The sequence below is a fragment of the Sarcophilus harrisii genome, chromosome 2, assembly GCF_902635505.1.
Source record: "Sarcophilus harrisii chromosome 2, mSarHar1.11, whole genome shotgun sequence".
In the NCBI taxonomy this organism is placed as follows: domain Eukaryota; kingdom Metazoa; phylum Chordata; class Mammalia; order Dasyuromorphia; family Dasyuridae; genus Sarcophilus; species Sarcophilus harrisii.
The window spans coordinates 126,082,487-126,106,365 of record NC_045427.1 but is presented as its reverse complement, the minus strand read 5'-3'; the positions used below and the strand labels follow the sequence as shown (position 1 = coordinate 126,106,365).

The window sequence follows — 23,879 nt, the reverse complement described above, 5'->3', positions numbered from 1 at the left end:
GATTAACATGAAATAAATGATGCTGAGCAAAACAAGCAGAACAAGAAATACATTGTATAAATAGCAAGAATGTGTGATGATAAACTAAACTATAAAAGACTTGGTTCTTCTCAGTGGTTCGGTGATCTAAAGCAACTGCAATAGACTTTGGACAGAAAGTGCCATGTGCATTCAAAAAAAGAACTAACAAGACTGACTATAAATCAATACATGCTATATTCACTTCTTTTTTCTGTTTTTTTTATCTCTCCCTTGGTTTTTTCCATTTTGCTCTGATTTTTCTCTCCCAACATGATTCATAAAGCAATATGTGTTTTAAAAAAATAACTAATTTTTTTAAAAGTTACAAATATTTCCCCATCTAGGGATAGTTAGTTTTTTCCCCTTTCCTGTTTACCTTTCTATGCTTTTGTGAGACTAGTTTTTGAAGATCAAAATTTCTATTTAGTTCTGGTCTTTTCAATAGAAATGAATGAAAGTCCCTTACTTCAGTGAAGATCTGTTTCTTCCTCTGAAAGATGATATTCAAGTATTTCTAGATAATTGATTCTTGGTTGCAATTTCAGGCCCTTTGCTTTCTGAAATATGGAATTCCAGGCCCTCTGATCCTTTATTGTAGAAGCTGCTGAGTCCTGGGTAATCCTGACCGGTTCCTCAGTACTTGAATTTTTTTTCTGGTAGCTTGCAGATCTTTTATTCCTTGGGATTATAATTCTGGAATTTTCCAATAGAGTTTCTTGGGGTTTTCCCTATGGGATCTCTTTTTAGAAGATGATAATTGGATTCTTTCAATGACTATTTTTGCCCTCAGGTTCCACTACATCAGGGTAGTTTTCCTGGATTATCTCTTGAAGAATTCTATCCAGGCTCTATTTTTGGTTGTGATCATCAGGGAGACCAGCAATTTTAAAACTGCCTTTTCTGGATCTATTTTCTAGATTGGCTGTTTTTCCAATGAGGTATTTTATATTTTCTTTTTCATTCTTTTTTTGGTTTGTTTGATTCTTGATATCTCAATGAATCATTAGCTTCTATTTTTTCTAATTTTTATTGTATGATTTTCTTAAATTAGCACTTTTTTCTTCAATCTTTTTTCCATTTGATTCTTTTCAAAATGTTCTCTTCAGTATTTTTTTGCATTTGTCCAAATGTGTTTTTTAAGGAATTGTTTTCAAATTTTGCCCTTCATTTTCCAAGCTATTGATTCTCTCTTGCATATCTCTCATTTCTTCACTTACAAGAAGCCTCTTTGGGCTTGATACCAATTCATATCACCTTTTGAGATTTCCCATGTGGGCATTTTGGCCTCTTTTGAATTGATGTTTTAGTCTTCCCTGTCACTATAATAATTTTCTTTGTTTAAGATTTTTTCTTTTTCTTGCTAATTTTCTTTATTTTGCCTTTTTGTGCCTTTAAAAAATCTAGCTCTGATCCTTGGGTACAGGGGGTGCTGTCCCAAGCTTCTCACCACACTCTGAACTTTGGGCCTTTGTTTGATGTTTTGCTCACAGCAGTGTGGTAATCCTACCTGTTCTCTTCAAGCAACAGCCTGGTTTCCTAGGCTGGCAGTTTGCTTTCTGTATTGGGACTGAAGGCTACTCCGCTGTCTGCTTTGCTACTGAGCCAGGACCAAGGGTCCCAGTTGTTGATTGCTGTGATTAAGGCCCTCTCACTGGATTTCCTGGATACTATCTAAGCTGAACTGAATATTCCTTTTACCCCCAGTGAGTCTACTTGAAATCCTTCTAATCTAGAACTGGATAATGGTTTCATTCCATCAGACTCTGTTCAGAGGCTTGGCTTCATGTAGGTTTTGAGAAAAACTGGGAAAGCTCAAGCACCTTTATGGTTTCACTCTGCCATCTTAGCTCTGCCCCCTTACCCCTTGCCCCCTTAAGATATTTCTTGTAAAACATCACTACAATTCAAGATTTCCACATTTACTGTAAAGATATGAAATTGAGTGAAATTCTTATCAATTAAAGTGGGGTGGAATTGAATAAATTAGTTAAAATGTCCTCCATTAATCTGCTGTAGTGTGTTTAGCAAAGACCATAGTCCCAAATATTGTAGAGTAATAGTATAAAATTAAAATATAACTAGATCCCTGGGATACAAGTATCATTTTAGGAAAGCACAAATATTACCTGATGTATTTTATTTCACTAAACATGTCACAATTTATTTTTTAATCTGCTTCAATGAGTTTGAAATTTCTGCTCTATAGCACTTTTATGTCTTTTGAAGCTTTTGCATTATCCATATTGGATGCCTTTCCTGGTACATTGTATTAAACCTTGAGAAAAATGTATATGTTAGTTTATAATCAGATTTGTTAATTAACATTCTTTCTCCAGATGATTCAAACTCTTATTTAAAAAAAAATTCCTATCCACTTCTGATTCTGAAAATCACTTACTCTTTTCCCAAAATAGGGCAAAAAGACAATTCCCAATTTTAGAGACTTAGCACTCCTCTCACCCCCAGCCCTATAAAGCTTCCACTTTTAAGTCTTACCAGGATGATGATTCATGTGTTAACATGGATAGTTTATACATGGAATAGGCTTCTGTTTGTAGTCAGGGACACAGAAAGAAAAACAAGTTGTTGTTGCCCATCAAAACAGGTACAGGGGGCTTGAGTTGTGGTAAACAGAACATGATTAACCATACATCTACATGCAATGAGCTTGAGTCCTCGTAAGACAGGTTGCCAGAAAGCTTGGGTCCTGCTATATTTCTTGTTCATCTCAAAATTGTCATCTCAAAATATGTCAAAAATGTCTAAGAAGTGAGCATCTTCTTGAGAGGGTCCAACCAATGAGCAAAGAGTAAACATCTTCCCCTCCTACCTTGCCCTATAAAACACTCATGTTAGAGTACCCCCTTAACCAACCAACCCCCTGATGCTGCTTGGTCCCATCCTGCTTTCTACGACAATAAAGACTTTTCCTTTGAGAAACTAGTTCCATGTCCAGGTAATTCTTATGTGCTAAGCCCACTCTCCTACCATATACAAAATATATAGATTAATTTTCTAACAAAGCATTGTTAACAAATAATGTAATAGGTTTATGATGTTTAATTATTAAGTAAATTACCAGGGAAAATAGAAGCATATAGCAAAATCTGCATCAATGAACACATATAATACATGGTAGGCACATGGTAGGTAGGTATGCGTACAAGATGAAGGAACCAATGGGCTTATGCTAATTCCTTTTTGGTGACATAAGAAGACAAGCTAGGTTTCCCTCAGAAGTGAGGAAATGCTTTTGACACTGAATATTAGAGCTTATTAAAAAAAAAGGAAAATGACTATATAAGTAACATAAAAGTCTAAGCAGTTTACAAACCCATGGTTTTATATTTTTTTTAATTTGTATTGGCCTTTACCCAGTTTCCTTGTGACATCTCCTATAATCCCTGGAGTAGCTCTAGCTTGAGTTGCTGGCTATTCTATTCTTTATGGAATGAAGCCAAATAGTATTTTCTTTGGTTTTGTGTCCTGTAGTCCATCATGATTGTTAATAAGTGGAAGCCAGTTTTGCCCTAGGAAGCTAGTTTTGCCTAGAAACCTATACTATCATCACCTTAAACAGAAATCTCTAAATTAGTTAATTTCAAGACATATAACATTTTCCCTATTTTGTATAGAGATGTTTAATCCATTATCACTTGCCTTCCTCCTATAATTAAAGTTAATGTGTACTTCATTCTGATTTTTTACTCTGTATTATTTCATAGAGATCTTTCCAGATTTTTTTTGTTTTTTCATGCTTGTCCATCTTATAATCTAATATTCTAATGTATTAATGTAAAAATTAAATTAACCATTATAATGTTATTGGATATCTTAATGCATACACTTAAATATAATTAACACATTTATGGAAAAGATGTTACCTTATTGCCTATAGAAGATATGCTTAATTAAATATGAAACCACAGATATATTGGTGGACTTCTTGCAGTACCTGTTTGGCCTTTCAGAGATAATCAGTGGACTACATAGCTAAATGGGAATTACTATGATGCCCTGCTTTTCCAAATTTCTACTGTAAGTCTATCCCTCACTCACCCACAAGATCTGCCCCAAAAATAGAAACCTCCATCTAAAAACACAATAAGGCATTTATCTGGAGTACATGAGTGTATTCTGTAAATTCCTTTCACTATAGTACTTGGTGCCCAAGATAGCTGAATCACTCTTTTTCTGATTCCAATAATGGCTAAATAATTTATTGAGCAATGTCAGATCTGCCAGTAAAGTAATTATTCCATATCCTCTCAGGGTCCATTTGTTCATCTCAGTCTCAAAAAATGTACTACAAAACAGCTTATTTTGAAGGCAGAGAACTTAAAACAATTATCATTAATCTCTAATGGAGAAAAACTAGAAAGAAGACTAGGAAAAAAAGTGAACAAGTTTTTATTCACTTGGTTTATTGTTGTGACAGTTAATATCTTTAAATACAAAAAATGAAAAAAAGAGAAAGCAAACTTTTTCTTTATTTCATTAGTCAGGCTTCTGTGAAAGTATGATCATTTCCTGACTCTTGACTCCAGTTTTTGGCAACTTAGGTACTGTGATCACTGAGAAGCAAAAAATAAAATAAAATAACAAATACTTAGCAAGGAACAACCTTCACAATTCAGTCATTACAAATTTCATAGTGAAAAATGTAATTAGTACAGTTTGTATGAAAAGTTGCCTATCTTCTCCCTTTCCCTCTCTCTTGTTAAAGAGATCAGTTAACCAGACTTCTAAAGCATAATATTCTCTTTTTCTCCTTAGGAAAGATCTATTGGAGAGGATAGCTATCTCTAGATCCTTTAATGCCTAACTCAATTTGGGGAAGGAATTTTGATCTTATCAAAACTGAATACTAAAACTCCTAAGGACTAATAGTAATTCTTGGGAAAATAACTAGATAGAAAAATTACATTGGACATTACTGAACAGGAAGGAAATGAGAAAAGGAAATCAGGGAAAAGTTTTAAAGTTCTAGTTTCTATATAACCTAAAACACACAGAAAAATATCAATTATATCTCTGATGTATTTAAGTAATTCTAGTCTCTATTGGAATGTAGAAGACCTTTTAGACTAAACTGCTTTCACTTTGACTCATTTTAGCCCAAGACATGGTATGACACCCAACAAAACTAGTGTTTTGTGTCAGAGATAAAGGGAGAAAACGAATGCTAATCTAGTAAGAATCCTTCAAAAGCCTAGAATATTTTCTTTGGGCTGAAATGATTGCTCTAAATATAATTAGCAGGTATCTTCATGAATATACAAGATACTGGAGGAAAAGATACGTAGTTCAAGTTCTAATTATATTCACAAATGCCTTTAATTGAAAACTAAATATTCAACTACAACAGACTGAAGATTGTTTATTATTTATTATCTAAATGGTGCCTTATATTAACTGAGCTACAAATTATAAATTTTTAAATTACAAGTGGTAGATAGTTCTTATCATCATTTTGGTACAAAAATGCCTAGTCCTTATATCCCCAATTTAATAAAGGTACACTGAACCTGAAAAATATTTATGGCCTAATTAGAAATATCTGTGGGAAAAGTTTAATTCATTTTGGTTTACTATATTAATCTCTAACTGTTCATTTCCTATTCATACTTGTTTTCCCTTTTATCTTCTATAAAATGCTAAATTGTGATAAGTAAAAAACATTATAAAATACATTATAGAACTGAAAAAGAGAGAAAACAAAAGTAAATTTTAAAAACAATTTCTTTGAATATAACAACATTTTATTTTGTGCCTGTTGTATCAGGTGGTGGAATAGATAGATTATAATACTACATAGACTCTGGTCTCAAGAAATGTATGGTCTAATAGAATGAATGTGAAATGCATACCAAGTTTAAAGGTAGGGTGTGATGGGGACAAAGGAGAGATCCAGATAAAGTACACTAGAACAATTTGATAAAATTAATATGAAAAAGAAAACCTGAGAAAGAAAGTACTTTTAGCCAGGATTCAGAGAAGGGGGAAAGAATATTAGCCAAGATTTCAAAGAAAGAGAGAACGCTAAAGAAAGAGGATGATGATAAGAAAACATATTCCTAAGCAGAGGAGATGGCCTTTATAAATACAGAGACAGATGTAATATGTCAACTTCATCTAAGAGCCAGTAATCCAATTTGACTATAACATACAATTGGTTACAGGAAGTAATATAAAGACTGAAAGAATAAGGCTAGAAGCAAGACTATGGAAAGTCTGGCCTTAAATGCTAGAATATAGGTAATTTTATTTAATCTATAAATTAGAGGTCTCTAAGGTAAGGTGTTGTGACATGACCCCAATATAATGATCATAAACAAAAGTACTAAATGTTGCAGAAATGTCAAGGATGAAAAGGCAGCCAGACAGCAAATAAAAGGTGATTGTTGCAAGAGATGTCTTAGTACAATGGTGTGGCTGGCAACCATATGTAAGGGATTGAAGAATGAATGGAGAATGAGAAATCAATATAATGATTCTTAGTTCTTGTCCAGCAGAAAACCCAAACCTCACCTTGTACTGTATGACGTGCTGCTTTCCCCTGATAGAGATCTGTTTTAAGAGGAGGAAAAAAGGATTTATTTTAAAATTAAGAAAATACAGAATCCTGAGGAATTAAGTTATTGTTTAAAGCAAAATTTTAGAAACTATCATTCTTAAACACAATTTAGACAATAGCAAATACCTGATACCCACTTTTCCTTTATACCTAGCTTCTCATAGCATATGTCATGTTTAAATGTGTTTAAAAGGTTTTTTTTTCCCTTTTGGAAAGCCTGATTGTCTTTAGATGGTGGTCCATTTACTAAGATGAGAAGCATACTATTGGGACTCTTTACTGTGACTGTCTTAAGATTGGTGAAACAAATTCATAGTAGCCAAACCTAGAAAAAAAAGATAACATACAATACTTCTCTCCTATCCTCAATTTTATTCCCTCCTATTCATAACATAAGTGAATTAGATTGAATACTTCTGTACCCATAGCAATGATTTATTTGAAACAGAAGTTTGTTTTTGATCTAAATCTATGAATTCCTTGGTGTGGGAAAAATAGGCAGCTAGATGGTATAATATATAGATTGTGAGATCTGGAATCAAGAAAACCAAGTCCATTTAAGCCTCAGACACTTACTAGTTGTGTGGTCCAGAACAAGTGACTTGCCTCAATTCTTCATCTGTGAAATGCACTGAAGAAATAAATGGCAAGCCTCGCCAGTATCCTTGCCAAGAAAATCCCAAATGGTGTCACAAAGAGTCAGACAAAACTAGAATGACTGAATAAGGAAAATTCCTATGGATGAAGATCGACCTGTAATTATAGTTTTATAAAGTTGTATAGGACATTAAGAGGCTAAGTGATTGGTCCAATTTAACACAACTAGGATGTGTCAGAGGCAGGACTTAATTCCAAGGCCAGACTTCTATCATTATACCCTGTTGATTATCTGTTATTACAACTGCCAACATATAAAAAGCACTATAAAAATAATTAAAATCAGAATTGAGAATGGCAAAAGCATAGACTATCTCTAATACGCCCTCTCCTGTGATTGCTTCTAGCTTAGCAATTCCTTTGGTTTACTTGAACTTTTAGTATGCTATCATTTGCATGTCACTGCTCTCACAATATTATTATACTACTAAGAGCTGATCTAGAGGAAACTTGGTAATCTTTTCACAGTATCTTGAAATATAAAGGGAAAAAAGAATTAGACTAGAATTCATTCATTTAGACTGAACTGTAGGAGAATGCTGTTTAATTTCCACCTAACTCTATACTTACAAGTGAGAGAAGCTGCTGATCAAAATGTACAAATACTAGACAAAAAGTCTCCTTAGCTTAAATAGCTAGTCCTTAAAATAGACATAGATTTCGTGTGGTGGATTGCCTTTTTTGTCTTTACCAAGGCAGTACAAAATCATTGTGCCTTACAATCTCTAGAACAACTAGAATATTTTGAAAACTAATTTTAGTCTGAAGATAGAAATATCTGCTGAAATGAAAAACCTAAGCCTCCCAGGCAATTTCCCAAGTGAAGTTTATTCTATTACCTTATCTCCCTCAGTCTCTGCCAAGATGCCTATTCTTTCCTTGTTTGTTTTTTTTTAATGTCTATTTGTTCCCAGACACCATTAACAGGGAAGAGTTGTTTTTGATGGTTCCTATTATGATTCTGAGATACTTATCACAAAACATTCTTAGCCATCATGGTTCTCTGCCACAGAGTGGGCCAGAACTCTTTATCTCCCAAGAGATAGAGGAAAGCTAACGGACTACCTTCACTCTCTAAAGTGGTTATATTTAAATCATATCTTACCAGCTAGAATAACAAGTTGCCTGGGGGCAAAAATATGTTCTTTTTAATGTAAGATTTTACACACACATTCTCTTTATAAGTTTACTTTATAATATTACTCAACAATATATTGGGATGCTCCAAGTGCAAAGTTGAGAATTTTTTCTTAATTTTTATCTAAAAAAATAAAGTGTACAAAATTAATTTACCCTTCACTTTGCATTTCTTCTACATTGCATAATTCTTTCACTTTATTCCATTTTATAACAATAATGATAGTGATGATGAGAAATGGTAGAGAAATGTAGAAGCCTAGAATAAGCCAGTTCTTTCGAGTAGCAATATAGCTTCGAGTAGTGACTTTATCTAGAAAAAGAAAAAAGATCAACAATTTCATATGAATATAAATTGTGCAACTAATTATTGGGGGCTAAATTTTATAAACATATACATGGAAACACAACTACTCAGAATTAATAAAAGAATAAAATGACCGATCGAAGAGGAGCAGGGGCTTGCTCCTGGGCTCCAAGGTGTCTACTCCCATGCCCATTGAGTACATCTCAGCAAGGAAAAAATCAGGAGGCTATGGGGGAGTTGCTTAAGCAGTAAGAACTAAAAGTACAAGAATTCCGCCTACAGGCTGAGTCAAAGAAGAAACAAAAGGTTATTTTACAGAGACCTGTTGCTTTCCCAATAGAACAGAGAAAAATGAGCCTTCCTCCCCAGGGAAGTATGAAGCATGCTTAGGTTAGGTTAACAGAGAAGCAAAGTCTGTTAGTAACTCAGAAGTAGATCAATGAGTTCTCAGGTGCTCAGAAAGGCATGTTTCCTTGGCTCTTTAAGGGAGTGAGATTAGAGCCTGAGAGGTAGAAGTAGTGGGAGAACTAACTGAATACAATGGGTTTTAAGGAATACCACAAGTTTTAAAACTAGGAAAAATTTTAACTTGGACAGCCAGACAAGTTAGTACAAGGAGAAAAGCGAGCAGAGAGTTGGTGCCCGTAGCCCAGGAGAGTACAGCACCTGGGGCAAAGTTAAAGAAGTCTTTTTATTTAGCATTTTACTGATTTATTTTGATTGTTACTTTTCTAGGAGATCTGCGGCCATTTGGTCCAGAAAAGAGTTAAGTATCTTAAGTACCATGGTGAGTTGGTCAGAAAAGGAATTAAGTACATTAAATACCTTGCTGATGAGAAGGGGTGTGGTGCTTTTCACTTTCAAAGCTCAGTTTCAATTCTGCCTATAACCAAGCATGTGTCCTTAAGGTATTCCTCATCTCCTGACCCTCTTCCCTCAACTCTGCCTTGGAAGGAAGAGGAGGAGGAGGAGGAATAGGAGGGGCAATGACACCATCAGTACTGCCCATGAAGCAGTTTTGCCCACCCCCTATGTCCTCATTACAAGAGGCAAGGCTCTGCTCTAGGGCCCCTGGCAAAAAACACTCAGGGTTTGATAGAAACTACTGTTACACCTAGAGAGTCTTTAAAAGTTTGGTACTCCAACATGATCAGTCAGTAGAGAAGCAACCAAAGAGGGGAAGGGGATTGCAATTAGGGAGAATAGAGTTGTATGCTGCTAGGATTACTGAGATATCCCCTGGAGAGCTTGAAACCTGTCCCTGTCCGTCCTATAGATCCTTTGCCTCCACACACAGTAGGTTTGATCATTTCACCTCCTGAGAGTGCTTACAAAATAGTACCCATCTATTCATTGATTTGGGAAACTGGGAGATGTGTAGCTAATATCCCAGTCACTAAGACAATGTGTGACTTATCACCAGGAGAAGTAGTTAACATCAGCCTCTTGATATACACTCCTGAAATGCAATTTGGTGATATTTATTCAGATTTTGACTCTCAACAACAGAATCTAGGAATATTCTGGATTGCAGCCATTACAGCTGATAATCCTATACTCACAATCTATGTAAATGGCATAGCGTTGAAAGAGTTGGTAGACATGAGTGCAGATCAAACAGTCATTAGAGGTGCCAGCTAGCCCAGTAATTTGCCAAAGATTAAGACAGACACCTATATGTCTGGCATAGGAGGATCAATAGCAGCTAAACTTAGTGCTACCCCTTTGAGAGGGAAATCTGAAGATAAAACAGGAATTTTCACTCCTTTTCTAGTTAAAAAAATCCTCATCAATCTATGTGGAAGAGATTGTTTTTATTCTAACCCTATAAGGAGGATATGAAAAGATTTGCCTTTTCAGTGCCCAGCATTAATTTAGCTGAGCCTTATAAAAGATATGAATGGACAGTTTTGCCACAGGGAATGAAAAATAGCTCTACTATGTGTCAAACACTTGTAGCTGCTGCTCTTACTCCTGTAAGAAAAGCATTTCCAAAAGTTATGTTATTACCTTACATAGACAATATCTTGGGGTGTACACTTGAGGAGCAAATGTTAGAAGCATGTCTACAAAAGACCATAAAAACACTATGGAACTACCACTTGTATATAGCCCCAGAAAAAATCCAAAGGCACACTCCTTTTCAATATTTAGGATATGAAGTATACCCTAAGGTGCTTACAATACAAAAACTTTCCTTAAGAACAGAGAAGCTAAACACCTTAAATGACTTTCAGAAATTGATAGGAGATATCCAGTGGATGTGTCCAGTGTTAGGCTTGACTACCTATCAATTACAGTCATTATATGATATTTTAAGGGGAGCCAGTGCTTTAAACTCACAATGCCAGCTTACAAAAGAAGCTCAAGAGGCTTTGAGAGAAGTTGAACTGGTTTATCCAATGTGGTTGAAAGAGTCACTCAAAAACCCTTGGAAATAATCAGGTTTTGCTACACAAGAGGCACCTACAGCAGTCCTTTATCAAGGAGACAGTGTGATAGAGTGGGTGAACTTCTCAGCACAATCAGAACAAAACCTTACTCCTTACCTAGTGCTTGTGGCTAGAATTTTATTAAAGGACATTAAGAGAGTAGTACAATTATCTGGGATAAGACCTGACAGGATATATACCTTTTATACCAATGCACAAATTAATGTATGCTGTGAAACCATCCCAGAGTGGCAAATTTTATTGACCACAGCTCCAATTTTATACACGGGTCTCCTTTAAAGATAACCCGGCTGTTACATAATTGGCAATGGATTTTTGAAGAAAAGTTTTCTAAGGTTTCTTTTAAAGGATCAATCTTTACAGATGCATCCAAACATAACATTTGTGCTATATATTGTCCTGACTTAATTATTAAAAGAATAGTCAGAAATTTCTTTCAGTCTACTCAGCAGAATGAATTGTATGCAATCATGTTATCTAGGAGATGTAAATATATCTGATTCAGCCTATTCAGTAGGTGTAGTACAAAGAATTGCCACAGCCCAAATAAAATTTGTAGCTTCCAATATATATCAGCTCTTTAAGGAACTTCAAGAGCAAGTGAGAAAGCATCCAGGTAAGATTTATATCTTGCATGTCCACTCTCATAATGAACTTCCAGGTCCTATTTTTTTATGGAAATTCAAAGGCAGATAGCCTTCTAACCATATTAGCCAGTATTCCTTTATTTCAGGCAGCCCAAGCTTATCAGGCTGCTTGACCTTTATGTTTACAATTTGGGATAACAAGAGAGGAAGCTAGGAGCATAGTAAAAAGCTATACAGATTGCCTTCCATTCCATGCTCCTACACTCCCTCCAGGGAAGAACCCTCGTGGTTTAAGATCAAATGAAACTTGGCAAATGGGTGTCACCCATTATAAAGCTTTTGGTCGTCTGTCTTTTATCTATGTTGTAGTAGACACCTTTTTGGGATTTCCTTTCGCAATACCAGGAGCAAAGAGACTGCCTGAGTGGTCACTGAATTCCTCATACAAGCTTTTGCAATCATGGGTGTGCCACACAAGTAATAAAGACAGATAATGGGCCTGCTTATACATTTTCTGTCTTTCGGTCCTTCTGCATTGAATTTGGCATTGCCCATTCCACTGGCATCCCATATAACCCTACTGGCCAAGCCATTGTTAAACGGCCTAATCTTATCCTCAAGATGCTCTTGTCTAAACAAGAAAAGGGAGTACTGGGGTTCGCATGACCCTCCACTCAACTCACGCAGGCTTGCTTAGATGCAGCATTATATACATACAATTACCTGCAATTTTCATATTCTGTGAATCTTACTCCAGCAATGAGTTTTTGGCACATGCAAAAGGCACAGTTGAACAACAGATTGGCCAACAAGAATAAGAGCCCTCTTTCCACAGTGATATAGAAGGGCTTAAATGGCACCTGGAAGGGCCCAGGTTGGGTCAAGGTTTGGGGACCTGAGTAGGCTCTTGTTGTTCCAGATGCAGTTCCAGAAGTTGAGGAATGGATTCCAATCAGAAACATCCATGACCTGGGGAATTAAGAAGAGAAGGACCAGACAATGATGTTGTCCCCGATGATGACCCAAAAGGATCGGCCAGATATCAGCAACCCTTCAGACGCCGATGAAAGCCATATCCCTCCTGACCATGACACCACAAATGGCAAACACGTTAGCACCAGTGTCTCAATTGAACTGTACTGTCCTGGTTGATGCACAATGCCTTAGAGGCTGAAAAAACCAGACAATGGACTTGGGTACTTCTCCCACAGCCTCCCACTATTCATATGATCAGCTTGGGGGTGGGGGGTGCGGGGGGAACTTCGTTCCATTTTCCACTTGTAGATAATGCCTCTAAATTAGTGGGTGAAAAACCAACAGACCCACCTAATACAATTAGTGAGGCAGTGCTGAAGAATATGACTTTTCTTGTATAAACCCCTCCTCTGAGCCTTTCTTTACTAGATACCAAAGGGTGTATTTCAATTGTATACAATACAATACAATTGAAACCACAGAATTTTACTTCAGGTATTCATTTAGTACATGACTTATAATATCCTACCTCCCTGAATATGGCTAAGTATGCCATCAATGTACAGGGACTTCTGTAGTCCAAGACATCTCAGGGTTTCACAAAAGGTTTAATACCACCATAGTCCCGTCCCGAAGCCATATAAGGAGGGCACTCCCAACACCTGGATGCCATTCCACACCTGTTCTAAAGGTATCCCCCCTCAGTGCTTCCAGGAAAGACAGAGAAGACCATCTTCAAGGTGCACTGATGGCCAAGAATGTCACCTCTTAGATAGAAGAGTTTTCCCACTTGATAGCTGAAATTACCCAGGAGGCTTCCAATTTTTTTTTTACCCTCTTTGGCTGCTGATTCTTTTCTTGAGTGGGTTGAACACCATGTTATCTTTTCTTGGTTCTGGTCTTTGCTAGGACCAGCTCTTACCATTTTACTTTTTATTTGCTTTTGTCCTATTTTTATATGCCTTGTAATCTCACTGATTAAGCAAGATGTTGTTGATGCCAAAATTAGTTTGATGCTATGAGCGGTCCTCTTGTTATGGGCCAGAACTCTGAATTTGAACAAGGATTCTTACAAGGTGCTAACTCAGGGGAATTGATAAAGACAATGGTTGTGTAGCATGGTGCTTAACAGTTCTCTAGTTCAGTACATGTACTTAGTACTTAATACAGTTCTACAAGATTCACACCTATGATGAGAAAGCATATAAGCTCAAACAAACTCAGCTAGATTCATTTATAGGCAGAGAAGACAAGAGAACTGGAGATAGGAGCTTAAGCTCTCAGAAGTTCAGAGAGAGCTAGAGAAGACAAGCACACTAGAAGCTCTAGGAGCCAAGAAGACAGATCCATTTGGACCTTCAGTCAGGTTCCTGGTGGCAGGCTCTCTTTTTCAATTTCTCCACTGAAACTAATACACCAGAAGGCCTCCAAGAAAGCTAGCTGAAGCCCTAGGCAAGGAGACAAGACTTTGAAAGAGGCAATAAGGGATTTGGACTTTAACACTTTGGGACTTTTAACATCTGGCTGTCCTTATGGTGATTACTGAACTGAAAAGAAGGCTGCTTCCAGAGACCCCCAGCAAAACCGAATCAGAGAATATTACATTTGCTAAACAAAAAAAGGGTATGAAGGGTATGAAGAGGAACCTCGCATGGTGCAACAAGGAAGTAAAAAGGATTTGATGCCTGAGGCACCTGGGTGTGACTTCTGTAGCCATCAGGGACCACCTCTAGAACAGAACCCTGCCACATTGAGGACACATCATCAACAGGAGACGTCTCCTTCTCTTACTGGCTGTGCATGTGACCTCATGGACCCAATATAAGTAGTGGGAACCAGGAAGTGGAGAGTGCAGGACGTGATCACATACAATAAAGATTTGTGCTCACAAGCTCCTGTGTCCTAGTGTTCTATTGAACAAGAACCTCTGCTCCACGAGGCAGTGGCCAGAGACATCTGAAGACCTGGGATAAGGTAAGACTGGTGACCAGTGACCTGGGTGGTCACAAAGGTGCCTACAATATACAACATAAGCAAATGAATTATTTAATGTTTAAGACAATTATGAAAAGAAAGTCTTGTGACTGACAGAGAAACAGATGATTTTTAAGAACATGCCAAAGGATAAAAGCAGGGATAAACAATGCAAAGCAATCACTTTCTCTTCAGTCTTCTTATATTTTACTTGATGGTACTGAAAGAGAACGCAGTGTAGGGCCAAAGAATCTAGGTTAAATTTTGCCCTTAACACTTGGGAAAGCTTTAGACAAATCACTTCACCTTTCTGGGCTATAACTTCCTCATCTATAAAATGAGGGGGTTGGATTTATGCAAATAAGTGAAAATATACTTTTTAAACAAATACTATGCATAAAATTAAATAGGGGGATCCAATAGAAACACAAAATAATAAAAAATGAAAACAGTCTAGATAACAGTCTCTGTTCTCAAGGAATTTGCATGCTATTAGAAATAATCACAGAAAAAGAAAGTCAAATACAAGGAAAGGCATTATGGGTACAAATGGAAGAACCAGATGAGGTATCCATTTATAATATATATATATATATATATATATATATATATATATATATATATATATATATATAAATATATATATAAAAGATACTTTTTCAAATAAAGTGGGTGTTTTTCTATCCGCAAAACTCTCTGCCTTCTACCTTCCCACCAACCACATTCCCAATTGAAAAATAAAAACAAAACTTCTGATGCAATATGTATAGTCAAATAAAACTAACTCCTATATTGGCCATATAAAAAAAAGTGTCAATAGACATTCTATATCCATCACTATCAAGAGGTAAACAGCAATATACATACTGTACCTTCACCCCTTCCTCCTTCTCTATATAGATTTCTACTTGTTTACCCCAATTAGGAGATAATTTTCTCTGACTTAACTTTCCCTTCCAGCCCTAGTTTACGTTTTTAAGTTCATCAAGATATATTAGAGTCAGTACCATGCCTTCCCTTAAATTATTTCAATGATACCTGATGATGACAGAATTCAGAGGGGACTCTTTTGTCTTACTTCCCCTTCTTAGAATGTAAACAGTTTAACTTTGTTTATAATCTCTTCTGATTGTTCCTTCGTGTTTACCATCCATATTTCTCTTAATTTTGTCTTTTCACTAGACATGTTTAAAAATCATCAATTTAATTTAAATTTTCATTTTCCCTCTTAAATTTTTACTCAAGTTTTCCTATAGACATAATTCTTGGTTGTTAGCCTACAATTCCCACCACTATCACCACCACTATGGATTACTGTCAAATAAGGAGAGGAATTCTTTAAAAAGCAGAATTGGTCAAATTGGGGGAAAATTCCAATTTGAAGAAAAGAAATTCCTTAAAAGTAGAATTGGACAAATGGAAAAGGAGGTACAAAAGTTCACTGAAGAAAATTCCATAAAAATTAGAATTGAGCAAATAGAAGTTAATGACTGAGAAATCAAGAAATAAAACAAAATGAAAAAATCTGAAAAAATGATCTCATTGAAAAAACAACTGACCTGAAAAATAGATCTAGGAGAAATCAGTTTTAAAATTACCAGACTGTAGTATCCTTCTCTAAAATGTAATGTTCTCTTGTTGAGGTTTTCTTGGAGTCCCTGGAGGCAGCCTTAGTTTCAGTTCAGTAATCACTCCAAATGCAGCCAGATATTAAAGTCCAAATCCTTTATTGTCTCTTTCCAAGTCTTGTCTCCTTTCCTGCAGCCCAGTTAACTTTTTTAGAGGCCTTCTGTAGTCTTGGTTCCGAAAGCTTGAGCTCTGGCTTCTGAATCTCCCCAACTGAATCCTGATTGCGGTTCCGAGAACTTCTAGTGCACTTGTCTCTGAATGAATCTATCTGAGTTTGTCTGAGTTTATATCCTCTCTCATCGTAGGTGTGAATCTTGTGGAACTATATTAAGTACTAAGTACATGTCCTGAACTAGAGAATTGTTAAGCGCCATGCTAAATAACCATTGACTCGATCAATTCCACTGACTTAGCACCTTGTTTCAAGTTCTGGCCCATAACACCAGACAACTGAAAGCCATCATAAAAAAAAGAGCCTAAACATCTTTCAAAAAATTGTCTTGCAAGGAAAGTTGGCCTGATATTCTAGAATGAGAAAGTATAATCAAAATTGAAAGAATTCACTTATCACCTCTAGATGATATCCCAAAATGAAAACTCCCAGGAATATCATAGCCAAATTCTAGAGATCCCAGAAAATATTGCATGCAGTCAGAAAGAAAAAATTCAAGTATTTAGAGCAAAGTCAGGATAGCACAAGCAGCTTCTACACTAAAGAATAAAAGAGCTTGGATATGATATTCCAGAGAACAAAAGATCTAAGATTAAAACCAAGAATCATCTACCCAGTAAAACTGGATATAAAATAATATTCAATGAAATAAAGGATTTTCAAGTTTTCTTGATGAAAAGACTAGAACTGAATAGAAAATCTGACTTTCAAATACAAAACTAAAAAAGTATAAAACAGTAAACAGGAAAGAGAAATCATAAGAAACTTAGTAAGGTTCAACAGTTTATATTCAATGATGATACTTGTAACTCATTATTAGGGCAGTTAGAAAGAATATATTTATATACATACACACACACATACATACACAGAGGGCACAAGTGAAAGGATGATACCTGAAAAAAAAAAAATTAAAGGGTGAGAAAAAAAATGTATTGGGAGAAAAGAAAATGGAGAAGTAGAATGAGGTAAATTATCTCACATAAAAGAGGCAAGGAAAAGCCTTTTCAATGAAAAGGAAGAGAGAGAGATTAAAGGGCTGTAAATCAACCTTACTCTTATCAGAACTGGCCCAAAGGAATAATATACACATTGAATTGGGTATAGGAAGCATTCTTACCCTACAGGATAGTAGGAGCAGAAGGGGATATGAGAAAGGGAGTTGGCAGGGCATGGCGGGGAGGAGTGAGATAGAAGTGAGGGCTGATTGGAGGAGGGAGTAGTCAGAAGTAAAACTCTTAAGGAGGGACAGGGTGAAAGGAGAAAGAACAGAATAAACAGAAGTAAATACAATATTTTCTTTTTTTAATTACCTTTTTTTAGGTTATACTTGTATATTCATTTTTTACACATTTCCATGAGTCCATGTTGGAAGAGAAAAACCAGAACAAAAGAAAAAAAACATGAGAAAAAGAAGATAAAAATAGTTTGGGTTGATCCACATTAGTATCCCTAGTTCTCTCTTTGGATGGTTATAGATGACATCTTCCACCCAGAGTTTATTGGGATTGCCTTGGATGACTGAATTGCTGAGAAGAACCAAGTCTATCATAGTTGATCATCACACAATCTTGTTGCTATGGACAACGTTTTCCTTGTTCTGCTTAACAACTGTAATTGTGAAAATTTTTTAAATTTTCTCTGATAAAGGTCTTATTTCTGAAACATAAAAATGGAGTAGAATTTATAAAAATAAGAGCTATTCCCCAATTGATAAATGATCAAAAGTTAAAAACAGTTTTCAGATGGGGTAATACATAGCTATGTATAGCCATATAAAAAAACTCATTATTGAAGAAATAAATATTTTTAAAAATTCTAAAATACTATCGTATACCCATTAGATTGGCTAATATGACAAAAAAGGAAAATGATACATGGTGGAGGGGATATGTGGAAAATGAGTCATTGATAGAGTTGCAAACTGATTCAACCATTTTGTAGAGCAATTTGGAACTATGCCCAAAGGATCATAAAATCATGCATACCCTTTGATCTTTGATTTGATACCACCATTAGATCTATATCCTAAAAGAGACATAAAAAAGAAAAGGAACTATTATGTACCAAATATGCTTCTCTCAGGACAAAGAATTGGAAATTGAAGAAATATCCATCAACTGGTGAATGACTGAATTAATTGTGCTATGTGATTATGATGGAATACAATTGTGCCATAAGAAATGATGAGTAGAATGCTCTTAGAAAAACCTGGAAAGATTTCCATGAGCTGATACAAGTAAAATGTACTGTGTACAAAATAGCAACATTAGAATATTATCTGCTATGAATAACTACTCTTAGCAATACAATGATCCAAGACAACTCTAAAGGACTTATGAAAACTGCTATCTAGCTATCCACAGCCAAAGAAAGAACTGATGGTGTCTTAATGTATAAGTAAAGCACACTATTTTTTTTACTTCACTTTTCTTGAGAGGTTTTTTGTTTATATTTTCTTTTACCACATGAATATTATGGTAATGGTTTACATGACCACATAGTATAACCTATAATAAATTGTTTGCATTCTCAACTGGGGAAGTATGAAGGAAAAGAATTTGAAACTCAAAATTTTTCAAATGAATGTTTAAAATTGTTTTAATATGTAACTGGAGAAAATAAAATAAAATTCTAAATAAACTGGAAAAGAGAGAAAACAAACATAAAAAACACACAAGAAAATAAAGCAGGAGAAAGCCTAATAAAGTTATCAAGATAACCCATTGATCATAAACCCAAAAGGTAACTCTACACAGAAACCGTCAGATGCTCAATGCAGAAATCAGATTGATCATATACTTTACAGTTAAAATGAAGTATGAAGCAAAATGCCAGACTGAATCAAAAGATAGAATTCAAAGTTGCTGAGAAAAATATCTTAGATATGTTGATGAGACCATTCTGATAGCAGAAAGTGAAGAGATATTAATAAGTTTCTCAATAAGTGTGAAAGAGAAAAGAGTAAAAGCTGTCTTGCAGTTTAACATCAAAAGATCTTGGCAACAGGTTCCATCACTTCCAATCAAAGAGAGGGAGAAGGATTGAAAGCAATGTCAGATCATATATTTTGGAGCTCAAAGATCACTACAGATGACAACTGCAGCCTTGAAATGTACCTTGATCTCAACAAGAGTGATGTCATTTTTGGTCTTCTTCAATTATAAGGGGCACCAAACAATAATCCCTAAATCATGTTTCCATCTTGATCCTATCTTGGTTTGTTGTACAAGACATTGCTCTATGCCTAGTCCTGCCAGACTGCTTTCCAAGTTTTCAAATAATGCACTTTTGCCCAATAGCTTAGATATGGGGGTTTATCAAATTTTAAGTTGCTGTACTCATTTACTTCCATATATTCTGTACTTAATCTATTCCATTATTTCTTCAGGTGTTTAAATTGATTTATATAAGAAGTGTGTTTTGCATTTGTGTTCGTATAATTCCTGTGTATGTTCCAGATACAATCTCCCAAGTATTTTGTACTTTCTGAATAGTATTTCTCTTATCTGTTCCTTCTGAGTTTTGTTGATAAAATATATAACTGTTAATGGTTTATGAAGGTTTCTTTTGCATCATACAACTTTCTTGTAAATATTTATTCATTTAACTTAAGATTGTGTTATTACAGTTCAGCAAAAAAAAATTGGATCCTAATTATTGTTTTAATTTTCTCTACAATGATGGTGAATTCACCTTTTTCACTTACTTGCCCCCCCACTTTCTGGGGGGTTTGAATGTACTTATTTATTTAAGATGAATATAAGATTTTTTTAAATTGTCAGGAGCACAGTAAAACATGAGGATTCAAAATGTGAAACAAATTTCATTTCCAGAAAGCATGTATAAGATATACTATACATTATATTCAGAACTGTTCATCTTTTATTTGCATCTCTTTGGCTTTCTTTTGTTTTCTGCTGTGAACTTCTTTTTACTTTATTCTTTTTCTCCTCTTTCCTCCTCTCCACCTCCCTCAAAAGGCTACAGTTAAGTATTATATATAAACACACACACACACACACACACACACACACACATAAATATTGACAATATGCATATGCATACATAGATATCTACAGTCATATACACATATATACATTTATATAAATTTATGTAACTGAGTGTGCCAGACTGTCGGAGCACACTTCTCCCTAAATGGAGCAGGGCCACACATTCTAGTTTTCAGAGCCTACCTGGATAAACACGGAGACGAGTCAGTCGGAAGGTGCAAACTGTCTATTCAGTCATCCTCTCAGTGGGGGTAGCAGGAAGCAAGAGGGCCAGTTCTGCTCAGAGATGTCTATTTATGCTTCCTCTCCTCCCAAATTACCTGTGCCCAGCTCACTCAACACTGCCATAAGTGGAGCCACAGAAGGGAGGCATGTGGAGTGATGCACCCAAGTAGGAGATCTAGCAAAAAGACACCCTCCTCACAACCTCAAGGAACCTATCAGCAGTTCCTATAACCCCTGCGAAATACAACCTCCTGCCTCAGGATCAAAGCCCCTTTTTACCTACTGGGTCTGCCCTGCCCATGCTGACGTGGCATGTAGGCTCTGTGGCAAATCTTGGAGAGAGGAATTTCCCTAACAAGACTGTACTATGCTTGTTTATCCTCCATTCCACTGAAGGTGAATAACATTAACCTTATTAGGGCAAGTTTTTCCCTATTTTTCTAAATCTGCCAATTCATAATTTCCTACACCACACAATATTCCAACCTTATACTATCTAGTTGTTTTAAAGTCTATAACAATATTGATTAATATGGTTGACAAGAGTATAGTTTCCCTGCTTTTCTCTTTTAAGTGAATCTATTTTAACTTTAACTCTGAGATCCAGTGATTACTACCCCTGCTTTTTCTCTAATAAATTCTACTCCTAATCATTATGTTTACATGTATCTCATTTCCTATCCCCGTTAACTGCTCTACTTCTATCCACTACCTTGCATTACTATTACTTAACTTACCCTCACTTCCTCCTCCCTACCCCCCACAGGAAAAAAATCCTTATTATCCTCCCTTATCCTCCCGCTGTATAGCTATCCCATTCCCATTAATCTATATACTCTTCTATATTCCCCATATCCTATTCCCTCCCCCTTATTAATAAATTTAGAAGTACTTTATACCCATATATGTATGTGTATGTGTGTGTGTGTGTGTTGTCTCATTTTTCTAGTTTTTTAATCAAATTAACTGCTAGTTAATATATTTTAATTTTTTAAAAGTAAAACCAAGTACTAGTTTTATCAGTTCAATGGTTTTCTTTAAATTCTATTAATCTCTCCTTTAATTTTCAGTTTCTAATTTGGTATTTGAGGATTTTTAATGTTTATTTTCTAATTGGTTTTTTTTTTTAATTTCCTGCCCAATTCATTGATCTTCTCTTTGTCTGTTTTATTTCTTTGCATTTGAACATATAAATTTTACCCTAAATACTGCTCTGGCTAGATCCCATAAATTTTGGTATGTTATCTCATTGTTGTCTTTCTCATTATTGAAATTATTTCTTTAATTTTTGACCAACTCATTCTTTAGAATTAGATAATTTACATTTCAATTCATTTTTAATCTACATTTCCATGGCCCTTTCCTGAATGTAATTTTTTATTGCAATATGGTCTGGAAAGGACACACTTAATATTCTGCCTTTCTGCATTTTTGTGAGGATTTTATGCAATAATATAGTTTTTGTGGAGGCACTATTTTATGTATAGCTGATAAAAACGTGTGCTTCTTTTATTCCTATTCAGTTATCTCCAAATGTCTATCATAACTAACTTTTTAAAAATTTAAAAATTCTATTCATATCCTTAAATTCTAACTTATTTTATGGTTAGATTTCTCTAGTACTGAGAGAATGTTGAACTACCCCCCCCCCAAGAGTATAGTCTATTTTCCTCTTATAACTCATTTAATTTTTCCTTTATAAATTTAGGTGCTATGACATTTGGCACATAGATGTTGAGTACGGATATTGTTTCATCATCATTTATATTCTTAAGCCATAATATTGATAAAATTTTTAGGCATTAAAATATTTTTTAATATTGGAATAAAAACAGTTTAATCTTATTGAATCATGATGATTTATCTTTCATGTTTAACTTTTTACTTCTCTTGAGTTTTGTTTTTGAAAGTCAAATTTTATTCAGCCCTGATCTTTTCAACAGGAGGGTTTGAAAAATCTTTTATTTAATTAAATATCTATTTTCCTAAGATGAATTATAATCAGTTTTGCTCGGTAAATTATACTTCATTGCAGTCCTACCTTTTTTGCCTTCTAGAGTATCATATTCTAAGCATTTTCTTCTATTTTCTTTCATTCTTTTAACTTTGTTTTTTTGATATCTCATAAAGTCATTAGCTTCCACTTGGTCAATTCAAATTTTTAAGAAATTATTTTCTTACTGGAAACTGTGGATGCCCATCAGTTAGAGAATGGATGAATAAATTATGGTATATGAATGTTATAGAATATTGTTCTATTATAAACAACCAGCAGGATGATTTCAGAGAAGCCTGGAGAGACTTACATGAACTGATGCTAAGTGAAATGAGCATAACCAGGAGATCATTATACACGGCAACAACAAGATCATACAATTATCAATTCTGATGGACAGTGAGATGATTTAGGCCAGTTCCAATGGTCTTCTGATAGAGAGAGCCATCTACATACAGAGAGAGGACTGTGGAGACTGAGTGTGGATCACAACACAGCATTTTCACTCTTTTTGTTGTCATTTGCTTGTATTTTGTTTTCTTTCTCATCTTTTTTCTTTTAGATCAAAAATCAGATCAGATTTTTTCTTGTACAGTATATTTGTGGAAATATATCAAAAGACATTTAGCATGTTTAACATACCTTGGATTATTTGCCATCTAGGGGAGAGGTGGGAGGAAGGAAGGGAAAAAGTTTAGAACACAAGATTTTGCAAGGGTGAATGTTGAATATTATCCATGTGTATATTTTGAAAATTAAAAAAATTTTAATAAAAATTTTTTAATTATTTTCTTCAAGGAGCTTTTTTAGCTCTTTTAGCTCTTTTTTCCACTTGGCTAATTCTGATTTGGTTTTGTTGTTATTGTTGTCTGATCATAAAAAATAAAGCAAGATTTTCCATGATAAGGTTGAAAAGAAAAAATAAAGATTTCACATGAAACCACAAATTTATTAAGTAAAAATTGCTTTTCCTTTTAAATATATAAAATTATGTTGTAACTTTCTTTCCCCTCCCCTTTTCACCCTTCTGACATACAGATGGCTACCATTAGACACAAATATGTATAACCATACTATACACTATTTCTATTACCAGTTTTTCTTTGGATGCAGTAGATTCTTTGTAGCAATTTGGATTTTTCTAATTTTGTAATTT

General features: G+C 35.0%; 1 protein-coding gene across 5 annotated transcripts in view; it reads right to left on the bottom strand.

Annotated features, from left to right (window-relative positions):
• LOC100920255 (disintegrin and metalloproteinase domain-containing protein 18) overlaps positions 1 to 23,879 on the bottom strand; it is a 112,997-nt gene that overhangs the window by 13,954 nt on the left and 75,164 nt on the right. For 3 of the 5 annotated variants that reach the window (XM_031950731.1, XM_031950732.1, XM_031950734.1), the window contains 2 exons: positions 8,549 to 8,705; positions 6,553 to 6,591 (listed from right to left, as the gene is read on the bottom strand). In XM_031950731.1, coding sequence (XP_031806591.1) covers positions 6,553 to 6,591; positions 8,549 to 8,705 — 196 coding nt within the window. Of the gene's footprint in view, positions 1 to 4,415; positions 4,596 to 6,552; positions 6,592 to 8,548; positions 8,706 to 12,462; positions 12,709 to 23,879 lie in introns of those variants that run through there. The other 2 variants (XM_031950733.1, XR_004231757.1) reach the window with 2 other exon arrangements.